The following is a 23845-nucleotide window of genomic DNA, read 5'->3' on the forward strand; positions in this document are numbered from 1 at the left end:
AGAAGTCGTCTGCTTCAGAGATAAAATGTGCTATTTAGTATGTATTTTGATGTGCTGAATTCAAATATGACAATTAAAACTGATTGGCTACTGTTTCTAAGATATTTAAGTTTTTACATTTTATGTCTATGTATATTGTGTAGATAGGTTTACAATTTAGGATTAAAACTCTAGGTCTTTTCATGTGTTTATGGTTGCTTTACATGATAATATTTCACCTGTCCTGTTTATGGGACACTTTAAAAATCAGCAAAAGGGTTATATAAATAATTTTTTTTATGAAACAAAGGCAAAAAACTATTATGTACATAGTTAGTCCTATTCAGTGTCTACTCGGCGCTTCTTGGCTTGTCTCTTGTATTCATTAAATGGAGCATCTCTTGTCACTGTCCAGCAATAGTCTGCAAGCATTGAGGTAAAAAATAAAAGCTACCTTTTCTTTTCCTCAGTAGAATTCTGTGTACATTCCTCTTACCAAGGAGCAATATATTATGCCATTGATTTTTTTTTTTTTAAGCGGAGTTCCCAAATGATTTCATTAGATAGTTCTGCAACTTAAAAACTGGTGACACAATATGACCCAAAATGTTTAAAGAAGTCCTGCATCAAGTGTTGTATAACTAATTTCTCTCTCTGGTATTACCAGAGCTGAAGTTTCAAGCTGAAATGCAAGAGTTACCAAATTAGAAAATCTGTCAAGTTTCTCAGTCTTCTGAAATGTATTTATTTTTATTTAACACGATTAAAGTTACATCTAAAGGCCCAAATCTGCAAAGGAGTACCCTCACAAGTATAGTTAATACAGCACAGTCCCACTGACAGTAACCATACACACAGTTGTATTGGTTTCTGGAAATAGGCCCTTAATTTATAGCTAATAAATAGCTGTTTTATTAAACAGGTATCAGTTATCTGTCTCAGATGCACCCAAACTGCCTGCAATATAGATAAGTACCATCTAATGGATTTAGTGCCTTCGTGAAATGCAGTTTGGAGCACTAGTAAACAAATTCATTTCAAGCACCACAATGAGGCAGAACAGCTGTTAGTTATGAAGGCCTATACAGTGTTTTTTTCCTCTCTCAACCATTTAGCTAATAAAATACATAATAAAACATGAGAAACCCTGAATATACAGAGTGAGGTAACATATAAAAATCCTGTAGCAGTTTATCGCAATGATCCAAAAGAAACTAGTAACACCATTACCATCTATTTTAGAGTTGTACTGTTGCCCATTAGCTATGTACCTGAGCACCTTCCACCTAAAGTAGACGAGCAAGTAGACTTCTTGGAGTATCCAGGTGAAGGCCTAGCCCCACTGAAGTCAACGGGAGTTTTGATTTCAGTGGAGCCAGGGTTTCCTCCTTTGGCTTTTCCCCTTTGTCAGCTTATGTATAATGGTTAATGGTGTGAATGTCACTTTGGTTCCAGTGGAAAAGCTTTCATAAAAAAGGTTTTGCAACATTTTCTAAAGGTGGAAATCCTCTAGATTAATCTAAGGATCCTCTGGAAGTTTAATGTTATCAGTTCTAATATTTTGGATATTACTGCAGAATACTATAGGACTTTTTCCTTAATGCAGGGATATCAAGTGGAGATGTCACAATTTCTGCACTACTATTTCATGAGGCACTCTAGGTCAACAATCAATATGAGGCACACACCAGAGTTAAAAAATTAGTGGTGCTGTTTGCAATTTTTTTCTTAAAATAGAGGAGGTCCATTTTAACTTCAATATCAAAGGAAGATAAACATCCCAGGGGTTGCATGTACACCACAAATGCAAACAGTGGCTGGTCAATATATTGCATTACAATTAAGTCTACTTTAAAAATGTATCCAATTTCTTTTTAATATGTTCAAAAGCATCTTTCCCCATGTAGTCCATACGGCCTTCCTCCCACTTCTTCCGTTCATCTTCTGCATTTGGCTCTTCCGGTTTCAGCTGAGTGGACAGCTCAGAAATAAGATGGGTAGTCTCATCCTAGGAAAGGAGACAGGACAGTGCAAAGCAGTCACTTCATTAGCCTCATTTTAGTGATGGGCTTAAAATCAGTTTCTAAATTTTAATCATCCAAATCAAAAAGATCTTGAAGAGATTGTTCATTATGATTTCCATGATGTGGTAGCATTTCCCCAGCTGTATCACTTAGCAAAGTATCTTTGAAAGAGTCAAACATATTTCCTGGTCTTAACTCACAATCTGGCAAATTCAGATATGCCAACAAAAATGAGGTTTTTAAAATGAGGATACATATGAATAACGCTCTGCACCTGTGTAGAGTCTGAATAACTTTATCAGGACTCCACATGGATGGAGATATCTAGACTAGCAGATCCTAGTGCCAGACTGGGATCAGAGTTTTGTCTGGTCTCCAAAGAGTTAATGGACAAGGCAGTAAGAACTCAAGCTAGAAACAGCAGCATGTGTCGGACACCAGTCTCACTACCCATCCTGAAACTCTTGTAAATTTTAATTAAAAACGACCATTCAATGCACAGATAGTTTGCACCTCTGAGGGATATTTCAAATTTGCCAATTTTGGTTTGGAGACTCAATTAGCAAAAGGTTATTATGTGAATAAAAGATAATGAACAAGTACGGATCATAATTTAATCAATTAAAGGGAAATTAATATAGGTATTACAGAAATGAAATTCCTTTCACAGTATGATAGACCCACCCTGTTCCACATGCATGACTGAAACAAAAATAATATTCCAGACTGACCTAGGACCTCACCCTGTACTCCACTACTCCTACAAATAGCCCTTACTCATGCAAGTATGATGATCCAGAATGCAACTGCCAATTTTCATAGCATATATCAAAGATAAAATGCATCTGTAACAAACTATTCTGTTTGACTCCAGATGAAGGTCTAAGATCTTCCTTTCTGGACACGTCAATTAAGCATCATTTATATAAAAAAGTATAATGTAGGGGAAAAAAATTATGAATTGACTTGACAAAGAAGTCAGTAATAAAAACCAAGGATCAGATGAATATATAGCAAAGGGTAGAACGTAAAAATTCCTAACATCTGCTTAAATAAAATCTATATGTAAAGATGATGCACAATGCACAGGTTAACGGAGATAGGGATTTTACTTTACTCTACAGTATACCATAAATCAAGTCATTTAAAAGGATAAAGTGAAATTCAAGTCAAAAATATAGACAGTCTTACAAGCAGAAAAGGACGGAACAGTTCTTTCAGCTTGAAAGTGCCTCCTGCTAAATTACTTCAATCTTAATTGTCCTGATAGCATGACATAACCCCTAAGTAAAAATTAGGGGGAAAAAAAGCATGAAGCTATTTAATGTACCACCCTATATCGGAAACCTACTGAACGCTACACTTACCTACATGCTCCAGCTTCCATCCAGGACACACCACACGTTCCATTGTCTACAGCCAAGTTCTAAGATAGAACCGCATTTACTCCAATCCCTCGGATAGAGACAAGCACCTACAAGATCTCTGTCAAGCATTCTTAAAACTACAATACCCACCTGCTGAAGTGAAAAAACAGATTGACAGAGCCAGACGAGTACCCAGAAGTCACCTCCTACAAGACAGACCCAACAAAGAAAATAACAGAACACCACTAGCTGTCACCTTCAGCCCCCAACTAAAACCTCTCCAGTGCATCATCAAAGATCTACAACCTATCCTGAAAGATGATCCCTCACTCTCACAGATCTTGGGAGACAGACCTGTCCTCGCTTACAGACAACCCCCCCAACCTAAAGCAAATACTCACCAGCAACCACACATCACTGAACAAAAACACTGACCTAGGAATCTATCCTTGTAACAAAGCCCGATGCAAACTCTGTCCACATATCTATTCAAGTGACATCATCATAGGACCTAATCACATCAGCCATACCATCAGGGGCTCGTTCACCTGCACATCTACCAATGTGATATATGCCATCATGTGCCAGCAATGCCCCTCTGCCATGTACATTGGCCAAACCGGACAGTCTCTCCGCAAAAGAATTAATGGACACAAATCTGACATCAGGAATCATAATACTCAAAAACCAGTGGGAGAACACTTTAACCTGTCTGGTCATTCAATGACAGACCTCCGGGTGGCTATTTTACTACAGAAAAACTTCAAAAACAGACTCCAATGACAGGTTTCAACGAGAGACTGCTGAGCTGGAATTGATATGCAAACTAGATCCAATCAATTTAGGATTGAATAAGGACTGGAAATGGCTGAGCCATTACAAACATTGAATCTATCCCCCCTTGTAAGTATTCTCACACTCCTTAGCCCAGTACAGACAGTTTGATATCTTGATTATCACTTCAAAAGTTTTTTTTCTTCTTACTTAATTGGCCTCTCAGAGTTGGTAAGACAACTCCCACCTGTTCATGGTGCGCGTGTGTGTGTGCGCGTGTGTGTGTGCGCGCACTCAATATATGTTCCATTCTATATGCATCCGAAGAAGTGGGCTGTAGCCCATGAAAGCTTATGCTCTAATCAATTAGTTAGTCTCTAAGGTGCCACAAGTACTCCTGTTCTTTTATTTAATGTAGTGCCTCTCCAAACCATGTGGGGCAGACAGCAATATTACTATAGTATTAATGGTGTATGCCTGACATGCGACTACTGATAAAAACTGAAGAGCCACAGGAAGATTTCAGCAGAGATCCATGTGTTAATGAGTTCCTAAATCAGATTAAAAAAAAAAAAAATCACAGGAAACTTATCTGGCATTGATTTTGTCTTACTTGTCTGACTGTTATACTATTGGTCAGGTTTGTAAAGTATATTACAGAATGTTTCATCAAAAATTTTACAATCCTAAAACTTTGTCTAATATTTTAAGCCTTTTCATATAGTACCCACCAAATTTAAAATATCGTGGATTTAATACCATCTAAATACTATGGCAGCTGATAAAGGAGGAGTTGAAAGTTTGCTCCATCTGAATACACTGCTCAGGAAGGCACACCAGGAAGCAGCTCCTCTGATGTTATGAGCAAAGGAGAACTGATTGTTAACTCATTCAGAAGGGTCCACATAACCCTTTGAACCCTTGCAAGAAATTCATAATAAGGCAGCTTAAAAATAAAGAACTATCTTTCTGCTCAGCTCCCAATTCATCTACTTGAGGCTCAACAACCAAGGAACAAACGTTTTACAGAGTATACTTACTCCCTGGAGATATGCACGTGTGACAAAATCTGGCACTTATTTCTTAAGTAAACATATAATCCCTACTAATACATATTAACCCATTTACTTACCTTTATTACATGGATTAAAGCGAACCTTTGGATATTATTAATGACAGAAGGTTAAATATTATGGGTTAAATCCTGGCTCTGTCCAAGTCAGTAGCAAAACTCCCACGGAACCAAGATTTAATCTATTATATGTTTTATCTTAAATTATTTCAGCAGATAGCTCACATTTGAGCTTTAAACACCAATTATTATTGAAACAACTATTTATTACAAGATACGCAAGATTAATTTCAGAAATTTACCACTTGGGCGGGAGCAGGAGGAAATGTACATTCAGATTAAAAAAAAAAAAAAGTACAAATATTAAAAAGAGCTTCATAAACAAGGACTGGAAATGGCTAAGAAATTATACAAAGAAATCATTTCTATATCTGCCTGATCAGCTAATTATGATTTAATTTAACAAATAAGTATGTCTTAGCTAATCTCTCCCAAAATTGTGCTGGCAAAGAATGAAGTAAATGCACAAAGACTTGCAACAAGGGTGGAACACAAAGAGCTGCATATACCAGTTTCAAGGTTTGCTGAGGGGCAGGATGAAAGGCAAGCTGTTCTAATGGCTGGTCTGGCTCAGGGAGACGGACTTCAGAATTGTGTTGTTCAACTTGAGGTACAGGTGGCTGAAATGTAAAGTTTTATTAATTGTTGCTTTTTCCTCACACAGTTTTTACATTAACAGAATTTGTACAGTAGAAAATAATTTCAGCTGGAGGAGTGGGGGATGGAGAAGAGACGCTAAAAATTCAGTTTGCTCTAAGGCCAGATGAGCAATTTCTATCTACAGAACGAGAGTAGATCAAGGTGATCCATAATAGAGATAAAGTACAGAAACTGTATTCAGGCCTACAGAGGTTATCAGAAATACACATTCACCTCTTCTGGCAATCAGAGCCTAGAGCCCTTAAGCTCGAGTGTCTTCTCACTTACACCAGAGTAAAACAGAAATAACTCCATGAGGTCAACGGAGTTAGGCCATTTTAAGTGAGAGACCCTTAATCTTAATTTACATGATCTTTTGAAGCACTCATATTTTATTTTAATGAAAAATTAACTGAGTCGCTTGTATACAACTAGCAATTTAAATATATTTTTAAAAACCCAAAAAAACAGGTTAAGCAACATGTTTTAGAATTACCACCCAGTAGTGTATGTGGTAATAGTCTGGGTCTAACAACATTCCGACACCATCAGAAAGGTTCAACAAAAATTAAAATCCTTTAAATAAATTCAGTTTTTAAAAAGCAATTCTTGCAAATAGCCCATTTGCAGTCTCTCTCTAAAAACTCTAAAAAACAAAAAATACCACACTTTTCTACAGTAATGGTCAAGAAACACTAAAATAGTGATATGTTTACAACACACAAACATAGTATCATTATGAAGCGTTGACACAGATTTAGCCATTAAAATAAAGGAAAATTATATTTCATTTGACCGCTGTACTGGGAGTGTAATCAGTAAAAACAAACAGCAGGTGACACTGAAGCTACAATTTGATTTAATTTCGCCCAATCTACCATAATATAGCAAGTATAAAACAAAAAATTATGTCTAGTAGCCCTGCATGGTATGAAAGTGCTATTATGGACAAGGCTTTAAGGTGCCAGGATGAACAGAATAATGTGCATGCAAGTGACCACACTCCAGTGAGCATATAAGCAATTCCAATTAAGTAAACTGATATACACAAGTGTAAAACAAGTATTCAAAGAGGAACTCAAACTGTCTTGCAGAAGTGAACGGTACATCTAGATATCAGAGGAATGCAGTCTAGGAAACAGTCTTTGAGGAATACACTTAAGTTTTAAACAGAAATCTCTGTAGATATTAATGAAAAAAAAGATTCCAGCTTTAAATGTATACAATGATAAGAATACTGTAATTCAATAAGGTTAACTTGGCAGTAGAATTTCCCTAGGATTTATTTAGCACCCACTAACTTGTCAATCAATATTCTCTTGACAATGTTCAATACAAATTTTTTAACCTCCAGATACATCAGAACCATTCTTGACTGAAGATTAAAGACAATAAATTTTCATGATGAGACTTGAATTCATTTTGGAATTCAAGCACTACAACTAAATTGAGGAGGATGTTATCAAGATCTAATGCTTAAATTAAATTCTGTTTAGAGGCTTAAGTGTGTGTCATTCTAAACATTTCCATCACTGGTAGTGCCCAATATGTAAAATATACATAGATATTCACAAGAAATAAAAAAACTTGTATTTACAGTTTTAGTATCAAACTCTTCAGGTGGGCAAGTAGTGTTGTCTATTTCAGATGTCTGTTCTGGAAACACAGGGATTTGCAGAGAATTGATAACAAGAGGATTCTCATTTTTTGGTCTAATTTCATCTCCATTGAAAATGTGCTAGAAAACAAAAATCACATCACTATAAGAAGAATTTTGCAACAAACTGTTTTAGGGTACGTGTGATTTAACAAATTATAAAAAATATTTACACTTTCTTCATGACACAAGGTTCTACTGTGGTATTTTCTTGTTGATTGTCACAGGCCCTGTAGAAGTTAAGGAATAAAGAGCTACAGAATCTGAAGGGGTTTCTTTTATCCCCAGACTAGGGCATAGGTTTCAGTGCAAGTCTCCTACCCAAACTTTGTAGCCAATCCAACACCCATTAAAGTCAAATGAAAGACTCCCATAGACTTCAGTAGGAGATGGATCAGGCCCTTAATACAAACCTTAAAGCCACCCCTGTCCACTGAAAAGAAATTATTCAATTTCCATACTAACTTAGTTCTATTGTTTCTTTATTGTACCAAGTATTGGAGGGACAAAAGTTAGGCAAACAAAAATTGCAAATATCCATAACCTGCAGCTCCCCTTCCTCACTTCTCCTTCCCAGTTTGCTAGGCATAAGAAAGGTTTTACAAACCAATTCTCTTCACATCAGTGGCAACAATCCAACTGATTTTATGGGCCTGTTGAAGTTTTTATGATTATCATCCTCCAATTCTAAACACAGTTGTGAAAATCCATTTACATGTATCAAGGAGATGCAATTAATAATATGTGTATCAAAATCACAGTATTCTCTGCCCCCACTATTTCTACTTGCTGCTTTATCTCTTTTGAAACCACAATCTAATCTACTGATCAGCAACTAGTCTACTCTAGCCACTTTACATATGCAAATTAAGAGTATATTTCTTGATGAGAAACTAAAGTTTTACTTTTAAATTAAAATTGAGGTGCCAAACTGCTATAGCTTTACAGCATGCTTTCCGCTGTAAAGATATAGCAAACTCTTTCCTCAACATAAGCATTCAGACCTTTTTCAGGGCAACTTTATTCAGTAAGTTGAGAAGCTAGGACTCTCATATGAACAGTGACAATGCAGTTCTGAAAAGGTAAAGTGACCGTATTCCGAAGCCAGGTCTTCCGCTGATGTAAATCAGCTGAGCTCAATCAAAGACAGTAGAGCAATGCTGATTTACACCAGCCGAAAATATGGCTGCCAGGCTTTTTGGGAAGGTTTAAATGTCAGTTTACAAACATTATTAATCAATTGTCTTTACTTTTAATACAAAGGAAAAAATCTTTGGAGCACTAATAATAATAATAATAATAAGCTAATACTTCAGAGATATAGTTATCACATCCATCTCTAGCCAGCATCTGCATTTAAAAAAAAAAAGTCACTGCAGATTTATTGCCATTCAAAAGCCATCGTGCTTTCCCATCTCACTCATCTCCCCATGCTAAAAAAGAAGTCAAGATGGTTATTTTTATTTATTGAATTTTTGTTGGTGTTTTGATTTTGGCATATTCCCATTAGTCTCCTTTCCAAGATACCACTTTACCTTTTGTCCCTGGGATTCCATGTCTTCCATCTCTGGAAGTTTTTCTAACAAAGGCAATATGCTAGCATAGTATATCTTCCACCAGAGTACAAGATATGAGAACTGATGCTGAGATCCTGAGGTGGAGCCATCCTGCATAATTGTTCTTGTTTGAGGGTTGTACTCGTAGTGCCAGGGCTTTGCTGACCCCAAAAAGTGAACTACCTTTGCATCTCTGCCAAAACTGTGGAGGAAAGAAATACAAAGTTGCGGTATAGGAATAAATACATTCTGATCGGCATTTCAGAAGAAATGTGTATTCTTGGTGCGATGGTAGGTATGACATCTTGCAACAACTACTCGTGACAATCATTGACCTCTTATTAATATAACTATCACCAGATGTGATCTCAGTTATCCAGAATAATTGAAAGCTATTGAAATTACATAATTTTATTTTATTAATCTGAATTGCTTGCTTGAAAGAAAGGAAATAAAAGACTGCATTGTCACTTGTTTCCTACTGCTGATTCCAATGGAAATAGTTCATGAAGGAAACTGAAAGATTAAATTTCATATCTCTTCTTGTACATTCCCCTCCAAACTAATACAAATCACTTTACTGAAAATCAAAGCAGCAAAATTCTTGATTATTGTGGTTCCAGTATTTAAGTTATCCAATGAAAGGTTCACACAAAGTTCATTGTAATTCACACTAATAGATCATTCATGAACCATTTTTGAAAAAATTTCATATAGTCAGGCTTATAGCAGTGTACTACAAAAGTTTATTAAAGAGGAAAAAAAGAAGAGCATTGGAAATCATATAATAATTGCTAGCACCAATTTTGCTTCAAGGAAGAATCTTATGGACAGATTTCAATACCCTTACACTGTGAGAAACTAATGGAAATCAATGCGGCTACTTTTGCAGTAAGAATATCAGAACTGTGCCATTAGGTAATCTGTGGTCTGTAGAATATAAGGAAAGTGTCACTGAAGTGACATATCAACCAAGATATATCAATTTAAGTAATACTGTTTCAACTTTTACTTTTGTTCTCTATTACAAGAGCTATTTAACAATATGAAGTGTTGAGAAATCTTGGTATTCTGCATCAGAGCAGATGCTAAAGGCTCTGCATTACTGTATTCCAACTTCTTGTCACATGACTTCACATTGTGGACTATTGTGTTAGACTAACTTGTAATCAAGTTTCAGAATGGGTCACTATCCTTTTCTCTTATAAATGGGCAAAATATATTAAAGGGCTCTATAGAATTGCAATCATCCACCAGTAATACTACTTACTGTTTGAAAGCAGGAACATACGTGTAGATAGCACTACTGCTTAAGTTGTAGATAAATGGTAAATGTTTGCCAATATCTGTTGTTGCCCAGTTACTGAAGAAACTATTTAGTAAGCCTTGATCACCACCTAGAGAATAAATAAAATTATAAGCAGTATCAACAAAATGTTCATGTAAACTACAATTTGTTTGAAGACTTAATAGCCAAGAGAAAATTCAGTACTGAAAAAAGAAAAAAATGAGTTCAACTGAGACTCTTTGGTCTAAAATTTGAGTGATTTGAGCTATAAACCCACACAGGTTTACAATCCTGTGCAGTCTTCCTGGACCCTGAACCTGGGCGTGCAGGGTAAGTGGGTGCTATGCACCCATTTCTTGTTCCTCCCTGAACACATGGTTGGAGACTGGGCTCCACCTCCTCCACAGTGGCACTGATCTAAGCAAGAGCCAATATCCCTTCCCTGTACTGTTCCTGCAGCCGCACAGCCGAACAACAAAAGTACAATCTAGCCCACAATCATGAGCCCATAAATCTGTGTCCCCCACAGTATTTTAGCTTAATCCTTTAGACTCCAAGGAGGAAGTTATATAAATATTCAGTTTGTCTTGCTTTCAAAAGCCAGTTTGTGTATGAGAAGAAACTGCAAAATCTTCAAATTGGGTAAAAATTACCCGTAAGCAGCAGCAAGTAGACAAAAGACAACCGAGGTGATGGTGGGTGGGAAGATGAGGTAACAAAAGCAACAGCGTGATGCCAGTGTGTAACTGTTTGCAGATTTAGGGCCCTACTGGCTAATATACTGAAAATTAATATAAATACAAAATATAATTATACAGCATGAATTTGATAGCATGAGAAATAAATAATACACTTATTAAATCAAATAATAAAGAATGGAAGGAAACAGAAATTAAGAGTTCATAGAATCACAGAATCATAGAAATGCTGGGCTGGAAGGGATCTTGAGAGGCTACCTAGTCCACCCCTGTGCATGTAGGCAAGACAAAGTAAACCTAGCCCACCGCGAGAGGTGTTTGTCCAGCCTATTCTTTAAAACTGCCAGTGATGGGGATTCCACAGCCTCCCCTGGAAGTCTATTCCAGAGCTTATCTATCCTTGAAAGTTTTCCTTAATATCTAACAAATCTCCCCTGCTGCGGATTAAGCCAATTGCTGCTTCTCCTACCTTCAGCATTTGCTCACCAGAGTCTTTATAACAGCCCTTCGCATATTTGAAGACTTATCAGAGCCACCCTCAGTCTTCTTTTCTCAAGACTAAAATATGTCCATTTTTTTTCTTTTTTTTTTAAATCTTTTCCTCATTGGCCAGGTTTTCTGAACATTTTATTGTTTGTTTCATACTCCTCTGGACTCTCTCCAAATTGTTCACATCTTTCTCAAAGTGTGGCCTCCTGAACTGGACAGAGTACTTCAGCTGAGGCCTCACCAGTGCAGAGTAGAATTGGACAATTACCTCCCATGTTTTATATGGGACATTCCTGTTAATACATCCCATAAAGTTATGAGCCTTTCACTATTGCATGACACTGCTGATTCATAACCAATGTACATTTGATTATGCCTCTCCAAGCATAGCACTTTGCACTTGTCTTTATTGAATTTCATCTTGTTGATTTCAGACCTGTTCTCCATTTTTTCAAGGTCAATTTGAATGCTAATCTTGTCCTCCAAGTTTGCAACCCTTCCCAGTTTGGTGTCATCCACAAATTTTATAAGTATGCTCTCCATTCCATAATCCAAGTCATTACTGAAAATATTGACTATTACCCCTGTGAGACCCTACTAGGTACCTACTCCCAATTTAACTGCAAACCACTGATAATTACTCTGAGTACAGTCTTTCATCCAGTTTTCCACCCTTCTTATAAACCGTATCATCTAGAAGACCACATTTTCCTAGTTTGCTTTTGCGAATAAGATGTGGGACAGCCTCAAAAGCCTAACAAAAAAAATCAAGCTATATCACGTCTACAGCTTTCCTCTTACCCACGATGCCAGTAACAAAGTCAAAAAAGGAAATTAGATTGATTTGGCATAATCCATGCTGACAAATCCATGCTGGCTATTCCTTATAGCCCTATGAACCTTTAGGTGCTTACAAATTGATTGTGCAATAATTTGTTCCAGTATTTTTTCAGGTATCCAAGTTAGGCTGACTGATCTGGAATTCCTGGATTCAATTTGTTCCCCTTTTTAAAGATAGGTACTATGTTTGCTTTTCTCCAGTCCACTGGTGCTTAACCCACCCTCTATGACAGTGTTTCTCAAACTGGGGTCACTGCTTGTGTAGGGAAAGCCCCTGTCAGGCCGGTTTGTTTACCTGCCGCATCCACAGGTCCAGCCGATCGCGGCTCCAACTGGCCGCGGTTTTCTGCTCCAGGCCAATGGAAGCTGCTGGAATCTGTGTGGGCCGAGGGACTTACTGGCTGCCGCTTCCAGCAGCTTCCATTGGCCTGCAGCGGCAAACCACGGCCAGTGGGAGCCGCGATCAGCCAAACCTGCGGACAGGGCAGGTAAACAAACAGCCCCAGCCCACCAGGGGCTTTCCCTACACAAGTGGCGACCCCAGTTTGAGAAACACTGCTCTATGAGTTCTCAAAGATAATCACCAATGGTTCCGAGATTACTTAAGGAAGTGACTGAAGCACTTTAGATTATTCAAGTCAGCATGGCCTGATGAAATTCACCCTAACCTATCTAAATAAATATTCTTCAGCTTGTTTCCCTCCCCCCCTCCAATTTTGGTATTCCTTCCCCCTTGTTGTTAATATTAACTGTGATAAGTATCTAGTAACAATTTACCTTTTTAGAGAAGACTGAAGTAAAATAGACAAACACCTCAGCCATCTTGATGTCGTCCGTTATTAGCTCTCCTTCTCCAATAAACACAGAGCCTACACTTTCCTTCATCTTTCTCTTGTTCCTAATGTATTTATAGACCCTCTTCTTATTACCTTTGATGTCCCTTGCTAGGTGTAACTCATTGTGTGCCTTAGCCCTTTGGATTTTCTCCCTACATGCTTGTGTTATTATTTTGTATTCATACTTAGCAATTTGTCGGTTTCCACTTATAGATATAGACAAAGGAAAGAATTTTTTTAACATAAGTTTTAAATGAAATAATGAGTAGTGAGGCAGAGAGATTCAGATAACCCCCATCCATCTTATATGATCAAGAGTTATAGGGTTAGATCCTCAACTAGTGTAAACTGGGAGCTATGACAATTTACATCAGCTGAGGATCTGCCCCCTAGGTTTTTTGAGAGATTAAACCTTGAGTATTGTCATTTCCTCCCTCTGCTCTGCTAAGTAGGACACTCAGCCCTTTACAGTTGTGGAGAATTGGCTTGTTGAGGGTAAGGGAAATTTCTTGCACGATGTTCTTGCTTACCATCAAAGCTGCCATATTCAGTAGCAAACTTCAGCAGACGGTTATAAGTTTCTACAGAAGGTCGAAAGACAAATACGCCACTATTAAAGCAATCTGGCCAGCCAGAATCAGGAGCTGCTGAAAGCTCTTCCCGTTCAAACAATTCATCAATGTTACATAACACCTTGAAGAAAAAGAAAAAAAAAAAAAAAAAAAAAAAGAAAGTTAGACTCGAATTTAAAATTTTAAAGCAATAGTTTATGAGCACTTTGTTGCTTTTAACATCTGGACAGCTAAATCAAAACTGATGGATTAAATTACTATCCTTGTCATGGAAGCGCTAAGTATTTAGAGCACATTAAACAGTGACAGTGATATTTGTTAGTTGATAAGGTAACAATATTTATAGCTTTCCTTAAGTTCTAAGGCAAAACAGTGACCATAATGAAATTACAATATGATCACCAGGTTTAAAAGGCAAGTCCCTCAAAATATTCTAGTGCAACAGGGAGAATAACACTTTTACACCCCAGGATATAAGCAGGCTTTGCTGGTACATTTTTATAGATATATATCGAGAGAGACAGACAGAGAGAAAGAGACAGAATGCGTCCTTCTGGGCATACTGCAGAGCCCATCTGTTTGAACAAGTGTAATAAGGGATGGTGAAAGCTGTGTCTGAAAGATCCGGGTTGGCACTGACTCTGGGGACTGCTGAGTGGAGCACTAGTTTTTTTTTTTTTTTTTTTAAATATTGTTTGGGTTTATTTTTGGACTTGTTTGCCTGGTACGTTTGCCGGTTTCCTTCTTTTAAGCTTGAAGGGAACAGGAAAGACCGCTCCGTTTATACAACAACATTGAGGACCAGATCCTCTGCTGATGAAATTCTGCATTGCTCCTTCAAAATCAATGGAGAAATGCTATAATATATTAGCTGAGGATCTGACCTGAATTTTTAATGGTTAAGAGAAGCCTATTGCATGGGATAGGTACTCTTTTATATAAAACTATAAATCAGAAATAAAATAGTGAATAAATACATTTCTTTACCACAAAAAAGGAAAGATTCAATAAAAAACCCACTTCCCCGGAATATCTCCCTTTTTTTGGTAAATACAACACAGTACGGGATCATAGCTCATAAAAATGTTTTTCAGACTCAGACAAATGTTTAACTACTTAACTTTCTAATATAAACAACGAACTGGCCCAACTAATCCTGCAAAATGAACTGCTTATGTGTAGAGGATGGCCAATGCGATCATGGCCATAATTTGTACTGGACAACTAATTAAACAGGTAACTTTATTTCCATAGAAACTCTTTTGATCTTTGGGCCACCTTACTCTGATGGGTACCAGTCTGGATTTATCTAGCAGAACCTACCCAGCTATCTTTAACATCACCTCAGAATCCTAACAACATGACTATCACTCTCTACTCACCAAAGTGTCTGCATCCATAAAGACACATTTGCTATACTGAGTGAGAGTCCAACAGTGAAGTTTGGTGAAGGTTACACCCAGCTCTGGCCTCTCCAGCAGAGCCAAGTGCATCGAGTCAGCACTGTCAATTGCATCCACTTCAATCACTTCATCAAACACACTGCAGAGGACAGCCCTGACAAAGCAAGCAACATACAGGAACAATAAAATTTAGAAACATTTCTTCAGTTAAACATAGTGCAAAAATTCTGGCACAGAGATAACTGGCCTCACAATGACACTCAGTTCTGATTTAAAACAAAACAAAACAAAAAAAACACTAGAGGTTAAACTAAGATGAACGGTCCTTGTAAACAAGAAGAAGAAGTCTGCCCTGGAAGTAACTATAGGGGCACAAATTGCAAACTCCCTTCTACTAAGGGCCAGTGCATCTCAAGAAGTGATTGGTTCTGGCTGGGGAGGTGGTGTGACTAGGACTCTCACATTTTCAGTGCACCATTATAGCATTTGCCAAGTGAACAGTAGAGCTGTCCTCTCATTGCATACCCATGCAGAACCACCACCACCGGCCACTTCTGCAATGCATGGTCCCTCCCCAAGGTGAAGCAGGCCTTACTGGTACAGCTATTTGCACCTCCCTATGCCTGTCAAAGTAAATTTATCCTCAGTTATACATGTTATATCTATATCTCACATATTTTAATTACTACTGTTTCAAGCCCTCTCAAAAGAATTCCAGTGGGGTGTCTCTTCATAATCATTCACAGAACCTTCCTAGACAATACTGAAATTGAGGATAATCATCAACATTTACAAGCCTAGAACAGGAAAAAATAATCTTCTTAAGGTAATTTATTTGTGTTATGGTATCACTTACAATATCCTATGTGTTGTCCAAAGAGAGGAAGACAAGCCCTGCACTCTGCAGCTTATAATTTAAGGACTAACTGGCTCTCAGAATCCATCATTAATCACCAAAATATGATGGGGGAAGGGGAGAGTTAAGATTTGGTTTTGTTAGAGTTTTTTCTTTTAATGTGGGGTAAAATTTTCAAAAAGTCCTATAACTGAGATTTAGGTTCTCAAGTCATTTAGGTGCTTTTGAAAATATTATTCTCATCAATTAACGGAAGAAAATTTTTCAAAAAATGTCAATTTCCAACAAAAAACTTCATTAGATTAAAAAATTCAATCCAGCTCTAAAATTCATATTATCAATATCTTAGAGTCTTATTCAGGGATAGTATACTGTTCAGATTTGACCTGCGCTTAAAAATCCTGGAAACAGACTTGACAGTGCCTCTAACCTGCGGCAAAAAAAAGGAAAAACTGCCCCATGCTTTACAATCACCACCACACTGCATTCAGAATCATCAATGTGCACAGTTCCCAAACTGCACACAAAGCCAAACTCAGACCCAATAGAAGCAGATGTAACAATTGAAGTCTGTGGTATTCTGTTTTACATCCCATTCAAAAGATGTAATGGGATCTTCAGCAGTATACTGCAGCACTGGTTCAGTGGTAAGAGCGAAGATTACCATCTACTGATTTACCTGCATCATCTGGGTCTCCCAGCGTATTGCTGTCCAGCACTGACCAAACTAATTTATTAGAGGTGAACCGATCCAATGAGAATTCTGCACATAGAATGGCTGTGGAGTCAGACTAAGTGGGAACGTGTGTTGGTTGTTTTTTTCTTTGTTTTAACAAAACAAAACACTATTTACATGTTCCACTACCAGAGACTTAGGGCAATATTTTCAAATTATTAGTAATTTTAGGTGCCCAACCTGGGACATCTTAAAGAAACCTAATTTTCAGGAGGGTATGCTGCCTCCTCTCCCCGGCTTTTTTGTGTGTGGTGGAAATAAAAGATTGAGAAACACAAAAATCACTAGTCACTGTTGAAAACCTTGGGTTTAGTTTCTCTGAACAGCAAGAAGCTAAGGTATGAGTTAAAAATAAAAACACAGTAGGTTTATTTGTAGCTATGTTATGGCAAGAAATTCAACAGAAGTCCAGTTTGCAATTGATTATTTTTCACATTTACTACAGCTGAGAATTTGTGAATTCTTACCTCATGACACTGGAGACCTGTGGTGTAATTAGTATGGCCAGCTTTCTAGATGTCATGTGATTCCTCAAGGACTGTCCAAGAACCAAAGCTCCTTGGCAATAAACATCATCTGTACCAAGGGTCACAAATGCCTGATCTGCTACTGTGAACAAATATTTAGAATGGTTATTCTATTTATGTAAAATAAGCGTTCTTGGCAGCATCCCACCATCCATCTTCCCCTCCAGCTAACAAACAAGCTATAGCTTATAAGAGCCTGTGCTCTCTATGATAAGCTCCTTCCCTTCCCAAACCCTGCCAAAAGACAGAAAACTGAATAGAGAATTCCAAGCACACATTTGCAGAACGTGTCCATTTTTTTTTGTTTTGTTTACCCCTAATTTAGGCTAGTATCTGCTATGAGTTTGTGGGCTAACCTTAAATTGATTTATAAACAAATCACTTCCCAAGTGGTGTTGCATAACCCGACTGCCAAATCATGCCAGCTTACCTGTAATAAAATCTTTAGATTTTTCCTTCAAATAATATTGTATATAATATAATTCAACTGATTAGGTAAATTCTCTCATTCATATCATTATCAGAAAAAAACCACACTGCTGCATGTTGTTAAGGCAGGAAGACAAGAAATTGCTAAATCCATCTATCTTTTTGTGACCTCCCTGAATCAAACCAATGTTCAAAAAGGATACAGAGAAGAAAAACATAACAGAGTTACTAAGCAGGCTGGGTAAGTAGGTGTACCTCAGCATACCTGCATACAGCCCCTAGGAGTAACTCCTCTCAGGTGGCAAAGACCCCGTATCACGAAGTAACTCTCAGAAGATGTTTAGGGGCATGCCTGTGCTTCTTGCCCCTGAGGGAAATGAAACTGCCACAGCACCAATAGGAGGAGGCAAGCTGTCTCTGCACATTCTTGCAGTAACAGTTGGTTATTTTATTTACTGGGCTCACATCTGCATCATTATTCCAGGGTCTCTGCCTGCTGGTGTTAACCTATTAATAAACACGGTTGCATAACAATATATTTTTGCTTTCTAACAGGATTATTACTGGGGCAGCCCAGGGGAAAACCAGAATCACACAGCCAATAGGTGAATGGCATCTCTCAGAGCGAGCCACCCATCAACCAGCATGTCTGGGCTCACTAGGCCACACAAAAACAGAAGTACTTGTGCCACTTTAGAGACTAACAATTTTATTTGAACATAAGCTTTCGTGGGCTACAGCCCACTTCTTCAGATGCTTAGAATGGAACACACAGAAGATATTTATACATTCAGAGAACATGAAAAGGTGGGAGTAGCCATACCAACTGTAAGAGGCCAATCAATTGACCAGGAGATCGTTGTTGGGTGGATGCCACTGACTCCTACAAATTGTTGGATATCTTCAGTCAGTATTTGTTTTGGAAGCATTATTAACTCAACCCCACCACTTAAATGTACAGGCAATTATACAGAAGCAAATGATACCAGCAATAGCATAAGATTGTCTCAAGTGGAATTTTTCTGAAGCATGGTACTATATTAACAGCTCTGGGCAAAACCAACATCGCAGGGTGAAGCAAACTGTTCTAGAGGAACATAGTACATACAACAAAGAGTCCTGTGGCACCTTATAGACTAACAGAAGTATTGGAGCATGAGCTTTTGTGGGTGAATACCCACTTCGTCTGATGAAGTGGGTATTCACCCACAAAAGCTCATGCTCCAATACTTCTGTTAGTCTATAAGGTGCCACAGGACTCTGTTGCTTTTTACAGATCCAGACTAACACGACTACCCCTCTGATAGTACATACAAACTAATTAAATAGTAAAAAGGTTTTGATATCAAAGTGTGTTTAATTTTTAATTAAATTATTATTTCTACCCATTATCAGCAAGAGAATCTAAAGATGTAATGCTTTAAAACTAGAACTGATTGGTGTACTGAACATTGCTAAACAAGCAGAAGTTGACAAAGGACTATTTACTCTGTATAAGGCTATTTCTTTACTAGCACTTTTGTAGGTATAATTTATGTCGCTCAGGGGTGTGGAAAAAAACATCCCTCTGAGTGACATAAGTTACACCAACAGAAGCACCAGTGTGACCAGTGCTGTCGGCAAGAGACACTCTCCCACCGACATTGCTACAGCCACTCGTTTATGTCAACGGGAGAGCTCTCTCCTGTCAGCACAGAGCAGCTACACGAGCAATCTTACAACAGTGCAGTTGCATCAGCACAGCTGTGCCGCTGTGAGCTCAGTAGTGTTGACATGGCCTAGATAAAGCCGTTCAAAAATGTATTCCAAAGCTAACAGCTTTTACAGGCTAGGAAAAAAAAAATACTAAAACTACCCTCAGAAAAACAAAACAAACAATGAGAGTAGGCATTATATGTGGCAAAGTTCAGGAGCAAGTTTGTATGGCACAGATGTACCACAGCAGAGAGTTGCAGCAATCCAAAACGGAAGAGAAAAACAGGCATATAAAGTTCATTACGATTGCCTGAGAAAGCATCAATCTCTATCCAATTTGTATATAGTATCAGCATCGACCCTATTTCAATGCGACTGGAGCAAGCTGATCCCTGATTTTACACAACCAGATTACAAATTTAAAATAATCATTAAAACCCAGAACATTTAGGTCAGTTGAGAGCAGAGGAAACATATTCACAAGAAAGACTCCCACCTCACTTTGTGCCTTAGGACATGGCTGCTGCCTGTGCAAATCATTAGACTGAGTCTAATCCGACTAAGCATCCTCATCTCCTTTTGACATCCAAACCTGAATCACTGGAAGTATACTGGCTGTTTTTGTTGGAATTCTTCGAGAGTAGCATGCATTCCCCCCAGTGCCAGCTCAGCTCTGTTGGCTGATTTGTATGGGCAGCACATGGAGACCTGGCCCAAACCTTGCCAAACCTGTAAGCAACATCAGAATGACACAGCCATTATATTCAGGAGGCCTGGTCCTGCAAAGCATTGAGATCATTTGACTTTTATTAACTTAAGTCTGGATATTAATTGGAGTTGAGGGCGCTTAGTATTTTGCAAAATGGGGAGGAGGAGGAGGAAGAATACAAGAAACAGGGTCATGGCTCCCTCAACTGTAAGGTAGCAAAGTGAAGGGGTGTAACCCTTCACCACACACTGTCAAGGTATCCCAGACACTTACCTTCATGGCATACGCTTTTTATTTAGAAATGTTTTAAAATCTTTTGACAGTCAGGAAATTGTTCTGGGTTTGTTTGGTTTTTTGTTTGTTTGACAACTGTCCAAGACAGGATACCCTAATCCTAACCACTTTTTCCACAGCCTTCTCACTTTTACCTGACAAGGTACAGGCTGGGCCACAATATATATTATGAAGTTTGTTGACAGATTTTGTTTAAACTAGCTCCCTGTAGCTCAAGAGACTCATCAGACCAGAAGCAACCCACTAGTGTTAACATAAGTCAAAAATCTCTGCTTTATCTGTATTTAGACTGAATTAATTTGAAGCTACCCATCCTCCAATATCAGATTATTAGTAGGACAGCACAAAAGTAAACAATGGTATAACATAAGTGAATCACTACTGCAGCTGACTAAAATCAGTTTAACGAGGACATCTCTGATAGTACTTTCCAATCAAATTCATAAAGGAAGCAAGCAAAGAACAAGGGACCATTAAATGTGGATTCCTGTGGACCTACTGATATTAAGGTACAATTTTGTGCTCCAAATGGCAGTAAGACTAGGAATAATAAAAGCTCACGTCCTTTAGTCTCTTTAGGAGTATCCATAGTTTATTTACTAAACAAAAAACCTCCAAATGAAAACCAGCATTTTCATTTAATCAATATTCAATCAAAGATACTTTTGAACTTAAGGAAAACTGTACCCAATGTGAGATCCAGATTGGAACTATTCAAATAGACTGCTATGTAGGTGAAAGTACTACGGACCCTGGACTTCAGAAAAGCAGACTGATTCCCTCAGGGAATAGATGGGCAGGAAACCCTGGGAGGCTAATCTGAGGAGGAAAAGGAGCCCAGAAGAGCTGGCTGTATTTTAAAGAAGCCTTATTGAGGGTGCAGGAACAAACCATCCCGAAGGGCAGAAAGAACAGCAAATATGGCAGGTGACAAGCTTGGCTTAACAGAGAAATCTTCGGTGGGCTTAAACACAAAAAGGAAGCTTACAAGAAGTGGAAACTTGGACAGATGATTAGGGAGGAGTATAAAGATATTGCTCGAACCTGCAGGGGTGTAATCAGGAAGGCCAAGGCACAATTGGAGTTGCAGCTAGTAAGGCATGTGAAGGGTAACAAGAAGAGTTTCTACAGGTATGCTAGAAACAAGAAGGTGGTCAGGGAAAGAGTGGGACCCTTACTGAATTGGGGAGGCAACCTAGTGACAGATGATCTAGAAAAAGCTGACATACTCAAATGCTTCCCCCCCCCCCCCCAAGTCTTCACAGACAAGATCAGCTCCCAGTATGCACAGTATGGGGGGGAGGAGAAGAGGGGAGGAGGGGAGGTGAGCAGTCTTCAGTGGTGAAAGAACAGGTTAAGGACTATTTGGAAAAGCTGGACATGCACAAGTACATGGATCCGGATCTAATGTATCCGAGGGTGCAGACAGAGTTGGCTGATGTGATTGCAGAGCCATTGGACATGAACTCTGAAAACTCGTGGCAATCGGGGGAGGTCCCAGACGATTGGAAAAAGGCAAATATAGTGCCCATCTTTAAAAAAGGGAAGAAGGAGAATCCAGGGAACTACAGATTGGTCAGCCTCACCTCAGTCTCTGGAAAAATCATGGAGCATGTCCTCAAGGGATCCATTTTAAAGCACTTGGAGGAGAAGAGGATAATCACGAACAGTCAACATGGATTCACCCAGGACAAGTCAGGCCTGACCAACCTGATTGCCATCTATGATGAGAACTGGCTCTGTTGATATAGGGAAAGTGGTGGACATGATATATATATTGACTTTAGCAAAGCTTTTGATACAGTCTCCCACAGTATTCTTGCCAGCAATTTAAGGTAGTATGAATTGGATGAATGGACTATAAAGGTGGATAGAAAGCTGGCTAGATTGTCGGGCTCAACGGGTAATGACCAACGGCTCAATGTCTAGTTGGCAGCCGGTATCAAGCAGAGCGTCCCTGGAGCCGGTTTTTGTTCAACATCTTCATTAATGATCTGAATGACGGGATGGATTGCACCCTCAGCAAGTTTGCAGATGACACTAAGCTGGGGGGAGAGGTAGATATGCTGGAGGGTAGGGATAGGATCCAGAAAGACCTAAACAAATTGGAGCATTGGGCCAAAAGAAATCTGATGAGGTTCAACGAGGACAAGTGCAGAGTTCTACACTTAGGACGGAAGAATCCCATGCACTGCTACAGGCTGGGGACCTACTGGCTAATCAGCAGTTCTGCCAAAAAGGACCTGGGGATTACAGTGGATGAGAAGCTAGATATGAGTCAACAGTGTGCCAGCAGATTGAGGGAAGTGATTATTCCCCTCTATTCGGCACTGGTGAGGCACATCTGGAGTATTGTATTGAAAGGATGTGGACAAATTGAAGAGGGTCCAGTGGAGGGCAACAAAAATGATTAGGGGCTGGGGAACATGTCTTACAAGGAGAGGCTGAGGGAACTGAGCTGATTTAGTCTGCAGAAGAGAAGAGTGAGGGGGGGATTTGATAACAGCCTTCAACTACCTAAAGGGGTGTTCCAAAGAGGATGGAGCTAGACTGTTTTCAGTGGTGGCAGATGACAGAACAAGGAGCAATGGGGAAGGTCTAGGTTGGATATCAGGAAAAAATATTTCCCTAGGAGGGTGGTGAAGCACTGGAATAGGTTACCTAAGGAGGTGGTGGTATCTCCATCCTTAGAGGTTTTTAAGGCCTGGCTTGACAAAGCCCTGGTTGGGATGATTTAGTTGGGGTTGGACCTGCTTTGACCAGGGGGTTGGACTAGATGACCTCCTGAGGTCTCTTCCAACCCTAATCTTCTATGATACTACTCTTGTAAACATTTTTGGAAAAATCACTAAAGTAAAGATGACTCACATATAGGTCAGGCATTTATAAAAAAACCACACACCACAACACACACAAAAGCAGTAATGGCCGAGAAGGCCGCTTTAGCGACGAGTAACAGATGAAGCTTTCAAAAGGAAAAGATGAAGACTTAAAAGGAGACATTTCTTATATTATAGTAAATATATGCCAAGAGCACTGTTGACCAAAAAATATAACAAAACAAATACTGGGAACTAAAACCAAACTGAAATGTACTTTTCTTAACATAGAAACTAACCATGAAACGAGTGGGAGTTTAAATATTAAAATACTATTTAAAATAAGAACCATAAAGCTAAAACAAATAATTTTCTTATGGCTTTTTAAAATGCTACTAGTTACCAGACCTGAATATTTACACAATACATCTAAAATAAAAGGGGGGAGGGATAGCTCAGTGGTTTGAGCATTGGCCTGCTAAACCCAGGGTTGTGAGTTCAATCCTTGAGGGGGCCACTTGGGGAT

The 23845-nt window shown here is 38.6% G+C and overlaps 1 protein-coding gene across 2 annotated transcripts in view; it reads right to left on the reverse strand.

Annotated features, from left to right (window-relative positions):
* Positions 1–708: 708 nt before the first annotated feature.
* The window catches only part of GYG2 (glycogenin 2), a 33259-nt gene continuing 10122 nt past the window's right edge, over positions 709–23845 (reverse strand). The window contains exons 2-9 of one of the 2 annotated variants that reach the window (XM_054008438.1): positions 17314–17452; positions 15234–15408; positions 13810–13972; positions 10399–10525; positions 9108–9330; positions 7513–7653; positions 5786–5896; positions 709–1987 (exon numbers count right to left, since the gene is read on the reverse strand). In XM_054008438.1, coding sequence (XP_053864413.1) covers positions 1826–1987; positions 5786–5896; positions 7513–7653; positions 9108–9330; positions 10399–10525; positions 13810–13972; positions 15234–15408; positions 17314–17452 — 1241 coding nt within the window. In that variant the 3' untranslated portion in view covers positions 709–1825. Of the gene's footprint in view, positions 1988–5785; positions 5897–7512; positions 7654–9107; positions 9331–10398; positions 10526–13809; positions 13973–15233; positions 15409–17313; positions 17456–23845 lie in introns of both variants that reach the window. The other variant, XM_054008428.1, reaches the window with a different exon arrangement.

The sequence above is a fragment of the Malaclemys terrapin genome, chromosome 1 (genome assembly GCF_027887155.1).
Source record: "Malaclemys terrapin pileata isolate rMalTer1 chromosome 1, rMalTer1.hap1, whole genome shotgun sequence".
Taxonomy (NCBI): Eukaryota; Metazoa; Chordata; order Testudines; family Emydidae; genus Malaclemys; species Malaclemys terrapin.